Raw genomic sequence first — 10,641 nt, 5'->3', positions numbered from 1 at the left:
TGTCCAGACTATTTGACTGCAAGTTCCTTGAGATCCTGGATCCTGGATTATTCATCACTGAGTGCCAAACCCTAGGTAGGGTTGGGCCTGGGCATATTCAAAATATATTTACTGAATGAATGACTACCTGACCTCAATGATCATCACATTTCCTCCAGCTGTTGCACCCATTCCTTCCTTCATACATAAGGCCTGTACTGATGCCTGGGAATTAAGTTGCTTTACCTGTATCCAAATTCTGTCCATCTTCCAGCACTTTCTTATGAATCCCTGAATCCCTGAATTTTGTTTCCTCCTGGCATGGGATCATATCTAATCACTAATTCTCTGGATTAGCCAAATGACACCCTAATTTCCAAGGGTACCTATAGGTTCTGACTCTTCAGGGATGTGTTAAGGACACTCACCCAGGCAGAACTTCTAGGAAACTGACCCAATAAAAAAAGTTACCATCGGGTGGTGGCCAGGGGCTGGGAGTAGGGGAAATGGGGAGTTGTTGTTTAATGGGTATAAAGTTTTCATTTTGCAAGATGAAAATGTACTGGAGATTGGTTGCATAAAATGTGAATATATTAAACACTTACTGTGCCCTTAAAAACGGGTAAAACAGCTTTTCCACCTGCTCTCCCATCCCCTCAGTACTGCTCCCCCTGCGCCGGGCTGACTCAGAGCTCCTGCTCCTGTAAGCCAATGCCTCTATCATCTCCTTCTGTTATGGGTTGGCTCAACGAGATAGACCACCGACTCAGAATTTAAATTTAAAAGCCTTTTATTAAACTGGCCAGCTGACCACAGCACCTATCTCCCCCTCTGGGAGATTCGGAGCATGTGGCCCCGACCAAGTGTGCAGCAAGATCTTTTATTGCCAACTACACAGTGTTAGAAAAAAAAAGAAAAAAAACAACTACAAAGCGGTTCATTAGCCGTTCCTGGTACTGTCAGGGTAAAAAGTTTACATAAAATTTACGAGCAGGGTCATACCTGGCTGGGTTCAATCATAACACATTGCTGTTTTAGCGAGATAATTAGCAATTTTTCTCTCCCATGGTCCCTGCCCTTGACACAATCGGTAACTTTTTCCAGGCCGCAGTCCCTCCCCCCAACACATTCAGTAAGTTTCTCATGTTTCATTTCCTCCCCCAGCACACTTCCAGCCGCCATCAAGATCATCTACTGGGACCTCATCAGTCCTGATGAGACGTTCTCCGATATCTGCCAGATCTGGGTCATCAGAGATAAGCTGTGCCTGGAGGTGGAGGAGATGGTCAGTAGATTAGAAGGTAACACTGATGACAGTCATGGGTGGAAATTTCTCCACCGAAGGCTCCAAGGGCGAAGGTACAGAAAGCACAGTCATCACTGGTGTTGATATTGTCATGAATCATCATTTGCAGGAAACCAGCTTCACAAAAGCCAACAGGTAGCACATCAAAGATGACACGAAATCAAACAAAGGGACACGTGAAGAACGTGAAGAAGCCACGCCAGCCAGGGCTGCATGTTTCACTTTAGCTGCTGGATATTTCCACGTAGGCATCCCAATAATGTCACCTAAATAAAATAGCACTTCTGCCCTAGCCGGTTGCTCAGTGGTTAGAGCATCAACCTGTGGACTGAAGGGTCTCAGGTTCGATTCCAGTCAAGGGCACGTACCTCAGTTGCAGACTTGATCCCCAACTCAGTAGGGGCACGTGCAGGAGGCAACCAATCCATGTGCCTCTGTCACATCAACGTTTCTCTCTCTCTCTGTCTCTCCCCCTCCCTTCCACTCTCTCTAAAAATCAATGGCCAAAATATACTCGGGTGCGGATTAACAAAATGAAATAGCACTTCTGCAAACACTGGTTTTACTCTTAAAGTTTCCACATTAATCCTAATAATATTGTTCTGCCAAAATCTTGGATTACGGTGATTTTAGGTCTGAGATGATCTGGGCAGGCAAATCCTCCCCTTACTGTTTTTCTTTTTCATAGTTTTCTTAACCTAATATTGGACATTTATTTTTCCCAATGAACTGTATGATTATTTTGTTCAATTCCAAGGGGGAAAAAACCACACCTTTTCATTCTGGTGGAAACTGCATGAAATCAATTTTAAGAGAATTGACTTTTTTGTGATATAAGATTTCCTTTCCAAAAATATGGAAGGCCTTTGCTATTGAAATCTTTGCGTTTTAACAAGATAGCAAGAGATTTTCCCCTATACTTTATGTTATTTTTTGTTAGAATTATTCCTAAATAATTTATAGTTTTTGTCACAATTGAACATGGAAAAATATGTTCTTGCTTTTATTTTTAGTTGGCTTTTATTAGAACAGGAAAAAAGCTATGGGTTTCTGTATATTTATCTAACATCCATCCACCTTATCACATTCTCTTAAGATAATATTTGCTATTGGTGTTTGGTAAATAGTCTTTTGCATAGTTAAATAATTTGCTTCTATACTTAGAATTTTTATTAGGAATGAATAACTGCTGAATTTTAGTGCCATTTTGTTTATCAATGTAATGGCTTATGTTAATGTTGAACCACTCCTACAGTTTTGAAATAAAGCTTGCTTACTGTTTTTAATTGTTTTGATATAATGAAGGTTTCTATAAGCTAATATTTTGTTTATAATTTTACTCTCTAAATCTTAAGTGAAATTAATTTACAATTATAATTCTAATTAAAAAGTATAAATCATCTGAACAATTTTTTCTTTTTTGTATTAAAATTATATTGGCTTGAAAACATGAATTTAAAAGATTTTTCTATGGCTTGGAGTAGCTAAACCCGCATTTCTAACCAGCTCCCAGGTGATGCTGATGCTGCTAGTCTGTGGACACACTGTGAGTAGCAGGGGTTTAAATAACTTAACATTGGGAATATCAGACCTTCAGAGGTAAACTAAAATTCAGCTCTGATCCGTTTGGCCCTAGGGCAGTGGTAGGCAAACCGCGGCTCACGAGCCACATGTGGCTCTTTGGCCCCTTGAGTGTGGCTCTTCCACAAAATACCACGTGCAGGTGCGCACGTACAGTGCGAAGTTGACTTAAAACTTTAAGTCAAGTTTATTAAGTTAATTTTAGGGAACGTTGTGGAGTGAAAGAAGATGTAGTGTTGAGGGTTGAGAAAGGTATGTTGAGATGGTTTGGACATATAGAGAGGATGAACGAAAGGAGATAGACGAAACAAGTATACAAGACGAGACGAGACGATGGCGGCATAGGTAAACACCGGAGTTTGCTGCCTCGAACAACCACTTCAAAAATACAACTAAAAGTCGGAGCGGACATCAACCAGAACCACAGGAAGGCTGGCTGAGGAGAGTCTCTTCAACTAGAAGCAAAAACAACAGCATTCCGACGCTCAGCGGAGGCGCAGTGTGGAAAATTTAACGGTGGTGCGGTGGTGAGGTGGTGCGCGCGCAAAGGGGGCTGGCGGCTGAGGGCGCGATTGTCGTTTTCAATCAGGAGCGAGTCTCAGACTCTGGGCTACAGATCCGGGCGAGTCTCTAGGGACCCAGACTCAAACGGGAGAAGCGGGACTGTCTGGCTACGGCCCTCCGAGGTTTGCAGCGGTTGCTGGGACAGAGAGGCAGAACCCCTGGGGACGGACTGAGAGCGGCCATAGCGGCTCCCTCCCCCCGCCCTGTTGATCCCGCCCGCCCAAGCCCTGCGCACAGCCATTTGCCGATCGCCTCAGGCAAAGGCTGGATTAGCGCCTCCCCAGAAGACAGACGTTTTCCGCACAGCTGATTCCTACAGCCAGTCGGGCTGGTGGTCAAATCCCTCTAGTGTTAACTACAACAATTAAGGCTTGGCTAGAACAAGACTGCGCACAGAGACCACAAGGGGGTGCACCAAGAAAGCATAAAAAGATGAGGAGACAAAAAAACATGACAGAAATGGAGGATATGGAGCTAAGAATCGCAATTTTGAGGGCTTGCATAAATTTGTGCAGAACCTCACGAAAACTAATGAGACCCTCGATGCTACGATAAAGAAATTAGAAAGTAAGCATACACGGACTGAAATAAAGGATATTATACCCAATAGCAGACCAGAGGAGCACAAGAATCAAACCAAAGATTCGACAAAAAACACCCAATTGGAAAAACAAAATGAAAAAAGAATCCGAAAGTGTGAAGATAGTGTAAGGAGCCTCTGGGACAGCTTTAAGCGGTCTAATATCAGAATTATTGGAGTGCCAGAAGATGAGAGACAGCAAGATATTGAAAACCTATTTCAAGAAATAATGGCAGAAAACTTCCCCCACCTGGAGAAAGAAATGGACTTACAGGTCCAAGAAGCGAAGAGAACCCCAAACAAAAGGAATCCAAAGAGGACCACACCAAGACACATCATCATTAAAATGCCAAGAGCAAAAGACAAAGAGAAAATCTTAAAAGCAGCAAGAGGAAGAGGCTCAATTACCTACAAGGGAATACCCATACGACTGTCAGCTGATTTCTCAACAGAAACTTTGCAGGCCAGAAGGGAATGGCAAGAAATATTCAAAGTGCTGAATACCAAGAACCTACAATCAAGATTACTTTATCCAGCAAAGCTATCATTCAGAATTGAAGGTCAGATAAAGAGCTTCACAGATAAGGAAAAACTAAAGGAGTTCATCACCGCCAAACCAGTATTATATGAAATGCTGAAAGGTATCCTTTAAGAAGAGGAAGAAGAAGAAAAAGGTAAAGATACAAATTATGAACAACAAATATGCATCTATCAACAAATGAATCTAAGAATCAAGTGAATAAATAACCTGATGTACAGAATGAACTGGTGATTATAATGAATCAGGGACATAGAAAGGGAATGGACTGACTATTCTTGGGGGAAAAGGGGTGTGGGAGATGCGGGAAGTGACTGGACAAAAATCATGCACCTATGGATGAACTCAGTGGGTGGGGAGTGAGGGTGGAGGGTGGGGTGGGAGCTGGAAGGAGGGGAGTTATGGGGGGAAAAAAGAGGAACAAATGTAATAATCTGAACAATAAAGATTTAAAAAAAAAAAAACAAGTATACAAGACGAGTGTGGATGGGAGAGTTGGAAGGGGTCGACCTCAGCAAACATACCTCAATCAGATTGAGGACATTTTTAGCAAAGGTCAGCTTAGGAGTACCCTAATTAAGTTAATAACAATGAACCTACCTATATAGTTTAAGCTTAAAAAATTTTGGCTCTCAAAAGAAATTTCAGTCTTTGTACTGTTGATATTTGGCTCTGTTGACTAATGAGTTTGCCGACCACTGCCCTAGGGTCTTCTCATTATTAACATCCCATTGTCTTCATTGGTCTATTATTGTTTGCCATCTCTTCTTGGGTCTGTTTTAATAGTTTGTAATTTGCCAGAAAAGCATGCATGTCCTGTAGGTTTTCGTATTCATTGCTGTAGGGTTGCTTATAGTGAGTCTCTTAAATCTTTTAATTTCTTGTGTGACTGGGGTTATGACTCTTTTCTCATTCCTAATCTATCTTTTCCCTCTTCCACCTTGCAAATCATTTATCTATTTTATATAGATATATAGTTTATTAATCTTCTCAGTAAACTTTTGGAGTTATTTTTATTAGGTTTTAATTCATTTATTCATCTTACTATTTTTGTCCGTTCTGTTATTTTTTCTATGTTATTACTTTCAACTTTTACCTTTATTGATTTCAATTTCCTGATTTCTTTTTTTAAAGTGTTTCACAATGACTATTTAGTTCCTTTATTTTTTGGTTTTACTTTAAAGTGTGAGTGTGTTTTAGAGCTCTAAATGTCCCTCTTAGTACTGCTTTCGAATCCCATACGTCTCAATAGAAAGTGGTTTCCTTTTCTTTAGTTTCTAGAGCATTATAGTTCCCTTTTACTGCCTCTTTGATCCAAGATAAGAAATTGGTTTCTTAACTTGTAACTATTTGTGAGGTTTAGGTCACCTTTAACCATGATTCATAATTTTTTATTTTCATGAAAAAATATTTTCTTTATTTGTAGGTTATAAGAAGCCCTTATATGTATACTATATCCAGTTATTTCATTATGTTATTCAGTTCCACTGAATAATGTTTTGACTAGTATGACATTGTATTATTTTGTTGGTCTGAAAGATTTCCCCCAGTTTTATTTATTTATTTTTTTAAATATATTTTATTGATTTTTTACAGAGAGGAAGGGAGAGGGATGAAGAGCTAGAAACATCGATGAGAGAGAAACATTGATCAGCTGCCTCATGCACACTCCCCACTGGGGATGTGCCCGCAACCAAGGTACATGCCCTTGACCGGAATCGAACCTGGGACCCTTGAGTCCGCAGGCCAATGCTCTATCCACTGAGCCAAACTGGTTAGGGCTCCCCCAGTTTTATTGACATACAGCAGTGTATCAGTTTAACGTGTACAGCACAATGAAAGATTTTTTTTTAACTGGTAATACTGGTTAATTGTGAGAAAGGTATTTTGACATCTATCATTACAATTCAATATATATAAATTGTTATTGTTGTTAATCTTCACCCAAGTATATTTTTCCCCCATTGATTTTTAGAGTGAAAGGGAGGGAAAGAGGGAAGAGAGAAACATCGATGTGAGAGAGACCATGTTGATTGTTTGCCTCCCGCATATGCCTGACCAGGGCCGGGATCGAACCTGCAACCTGTGTATGTACCCTGACTGGGAATCAAACCTGAGACCTTTTGGTGTACAGGACGACACTCCAACCAACTGAGCCACACCGGCCAGGGCTAGGCTAGTAATTTAATCTGCCTCAGTTTTCCTACCTACCTTATGAAAATCACAAGTATAAAAAGTTAGAATAATGGTAAGCAAATATGGGCACTAACTACTGTTACTACTTTCTCTTGCCCCAGGATCTGGGAGGACAAGCCTGGAGCTGTTGGCAAACGCCACAGGGCAGGTGAAGACTGAGAAGGAACAACCTCAACATGAAGGAGAGCGAAGCCAAGAGGAGATACCTGGGCCCTGATCACAGGGTTGATCCCTGGAGCAAACGGGCCCTAAAGCTGGTTGTACCCAGGATTTTTCAGACATTAGGCAATAAAACCATTTTTTGCTTAATATTGACCTGAGTCAGAAAGAGTCTTGAATGATATGCAATGTTAAGCAATGTCCCGGGCTAGAAATGTGGGAACCGTTTCAATTCTTCCCTCTCCCTCACTGTCAACAGCCTCTGTAGCAAGCTGCACATTCTGCTTCCTCAATTTCTTTTTACTTCTCTAACTCAGGGGAGAAAAAAAGAAAATCAACATCTGCTGAGTACTGGTCATATACTGGTCGACTGCGCTAGGACCCGTTCACTTCTTAATCTTGATAACAATCCTCTGAGGAACCTGAAGTGACTTCTTAGGCCAAGGTCCCAAGGTGAGCCAGCGGCAATTCCAACTCCAGAGTCCACACTGTGTTGATAAACACTTGCCGAGGGTGGTGATAGATGGTGACTAGACTCATTGGGGTGATCACTCAGTAATGTGTGTAAATGTCTAATCCCGGTCCCGGACACCTGAAGCAAATGTGATATTGTAAGTCAACTGCAATTAAAAATAAATAAATAAAGGTTCACTCGATGAGGGGCAAAACCAAAAACAAAACAACAAAAAACATTTGTGAAATGAATAACCTCAGGAAGGATTCCTACAGAACTTGTTCCTGGAGGCACCCCACTTGGCACAGGCTGGTGGCTACTTGGTCCTTTTTGAAAAGGGCAATGACCCTAAAGCATTCTGGTCGGTGTCAAGAGTCACACCTACCTGTCCCGGCCACTTTTCTCTGGTCATCAACCACGAAAGCTCCCCGTGTCTCAGCCCCAAAGCTTGCTGAGCCTGTTTGCAAAGAGAGGAGCAACACGAGGTAAGTTGTGGCCACGTCCTATCCTTTAATCATATAAAGACAAACAAATGACCTGGCGATTTCCTCAGCATGAATTCGCACACACATGGGCACGCATGCCTGGGCACATGATGCATCCGCCTATCTGTCTTCTCAAAAACGGAGTCCTCTCTGAACAGTCCTGTAAAAGTACTTCCACCGCCATTGCTGGGGCCCTCACATTGTCCATGAGGAAGCGTGGAAGGGAGAGGTGGGGGCGGGGGGAAAGAGAGATATTGATGTGAGAGAGACACATGGATTGGTTACCTTCTGCATGCACCCCAACTGGGGCCAGGGATCAAACCTGCAACCCAGGTACATGCCCTTGACCGGGAAGCGAACCTGTGACCCTTCGGTGCACAGGATGATGCTCTATCCACTGACATTTTCTTTTCTTTTATATATATATTTTTTGTTGATTTCAGAGAGGAAGGGAAAGGGACAGAGAGATAGAAACATCAATGATGAGAGAGAATCATTGATTGGCTGCCTCCTGCATGCTCCCCACTGGGGATCGAGCCTGCATCCTGGACATATGTCCTAACCGGGAATCAAACCAGTGACCTCTTGGTTCCTGGGTCAATGCTCAACCGCTGAGCTACACCCAACTGGGCAAAACTGAACATTTTCTATGGCCTAGAGTAGACTCTACCAGGGGTGGGCAAACTTTTTGACTCGAGGGCCACAATGGGTTCTTAAACTGGACCGGAGGGCTGGAACAAAAGCATGGATGGAGTGTTTGTGTAAACTAATATAAATTCAAAGTAAACATCATTACATAAAAAGGTACGGTCTTTTTTTTTTAGTTTTATTCATTTCAAACGGGCCGGATCCGGCCCGCGGGCCGTAGTTTGCCCACGGCTGCTAGGCCCTAGAGACATAGTAGCTGTGGTAATTCACATTGCAACACCTTACAATTGCCTACAGAATTCATTACAGTCACATGCTGTGCAGGTTTGTAGCCCAGGAACAATAGGCTCTACTAGAGAGCCTAGGGCTGCAGTACGCTATACCCCTAGGTTTGTGTATATGCACTCTGTGATGTTGGCACAATGAAGAAATCACCTAGTGATGCATTTCTCAGAAGCTATCCCCATTGTTAAGCAGCACATGAGTGTAGCAGTAAACCATGAACTTCTGTGATACATAGGCTTGGTGGCGCATTATTAATCTCCTTTAATGGCCAAATCTCAGCTTTGGGGCTGAGAAATGGGTAGATTTAGTGGTCGATGACCAATTCCCAGAGAAAAGTGGCCAGAACGGGTAGGTGTAACTCTTGACACAGACCACATTATCCACTATACTGGGTCCTTGGGCCAGTTACTTAAGTTTCCTCATCTTTATTCTGGGGATGATAACTAGAGTTCCTATGAATATCAAGTGGTGAAGATGTATCTTGATATATTCACAAAATAAAGTGATTTTGTGCTTGACACATAATAGGCACCCAATAAATCACAGCTTTTCAAAATGAAGACATTTGCCCAAGATCCTCATAGTGTGGCCTAGAATTTGATGACCTCTTGCTCCGGGAGATCCCAAGCGTATTTTCTATACAGGCTGCACTTGCCACATGTGAGCTCTTCAAGGACAGGGACAATGCTGCCTACCTCCTTGGTCTAGTGACCTATACAAACTAGTGAGTGGTTATTTCTCACACACTAGTCTCTTGAAATAAGACAGCATTTATTATGCAGAAATGGAATGTTCTGCTGCATGGTATGTATGAATGTTAGTAGACTAGGCAAATACCCCTTTCAGATAAGCACCCAGGATCCCTTTCCACTATCTTCCACCTCCAGGAACAACACCCTCTGCACACATGTCTAACCAGGAAGAAGATAAAACAAAGTTTCAGTGATGTGAGTCATTCGAATTTTATGTTCAAACACATGAAAGAAAATACAACTCATTAGAGTCACACTGAGGAACGAAGGACATTTTAACCTCAGCTAAACTAACACATTGTTTTGTCCACAACCAGAAACAATTAAGGTTTTTATATACAGTAGTGCATGACTATGTGCCTATCTAATGATCCATTAAGTGATTCATTCCCTGTCCATCCCTCTGCCCATTTCCTAAGAACTGCCATTTCCTATTTCTCTGTGAAATCCATTCTCTCCTTTCCATCCCCGCCCAGGCCTCTTCACCCTGCACTCTCTATGACACGCGTATCAGAGGTGACACTCGAACTCATTTTTTTTGGTTGATTTTTCTTTGTTAAATGGCATTTAAATATATAAAATAAATATCAAAAATATAAGTCTTTGTTTTACTATGGTTGCAAATATCAAAAAATTTCTATATGTGACATGGCACCAGAGTTAAGTTAGGGTTTTTCAAAATGCTGACACGCCGAGCTCAGAAGGTTCGTCGTCACTGCTCTATGGAGTTACCCCTGGAGGGAGCTCCCTGATGTCAGTCTGGCCTTTTAGAATTCAGGCTCCACACTGGCACCAGACAGGTGGCTCCAAAATGCTAGTGGCCATGTCCCTGCTCTTCCCCTAACCCTTCAATATCTTCCCTTGTTCACGCCATCAGCTTTGAACAAAAGCCCCAGGAACCTGGCAAGAGGAAGGTTGGTTATCTCTTTAGCATTGTTGAGACTTAACTAAGACCAGCTGCCTAGTTCTTACTTTAAAACATGTTTCAAGTCCTGGCCAGTGTTCTCAGTGGTTAGAGCGTCAGCCCATGCACCAAAGAGTTGCAGGTTCAATCCCTAGCCCCAGTCTGGGTGTGCGTGGAAGGAAGGCAACCAATTGTTGTGTCTCTCTCACG

The 10,641-nt window shown here is 42.2% G+C and overlaps 1 protein-coding gene across 2 annotated transcripts in view; it reads left to right on the top strand.

Annotated features, from left to right (window-relative positions):
• Positions 1 to 7,053, top strand: part of LOC106696325 (translationally-controlled tumor protein-like) — a 20,740-nt gene extending 13,687 nt beyond the window's left edge. Inside the window, exons 3-4 of one of the 2 annotated variants that reach the window (XM_014452118.2) lie at positions 1,144 to 1,264; positions 6,846 to 7,053. In XM_014452118.2, coding sequence (XP_014307604.1) covers positions 1,144 to 1,264; positions 6,846 to 6,896 — 172 coding nt within the window. In that variant the 3' untranslated portion in view covers positions 6,897 to 7,053. Of the gene's footprint in view, positions 1 to 1,143; positions 1,281 to 6,845 lie in introns of both variants that reach the window. The other variant, XM_014452117.2, reaches the window with a different exon arrangement.
• Positions 7,054 to 10,641: the final 3,588 nt, after the last annotated feature.

The sequence above is a fragment of the Myotis lucifugus genome, unplaced genomic scaffold (assembly GCF_000147115.1).
Source record: "Myotis lucifugus unplaced genomic scaffold, Myoluc2.0 scaffold_12, whole genome shotgun sequence".
NCBI classification, from domain to species: domain Eukaryota; kingdom Metazoa; phylum Chordata; class Mammalia; order Chiroptera; family Vespertilionidae; genus Myotis; species Myotis lucifugus.
This window is presented reverse-complemented; position numbering and strand designations above follow the sequence as displayed.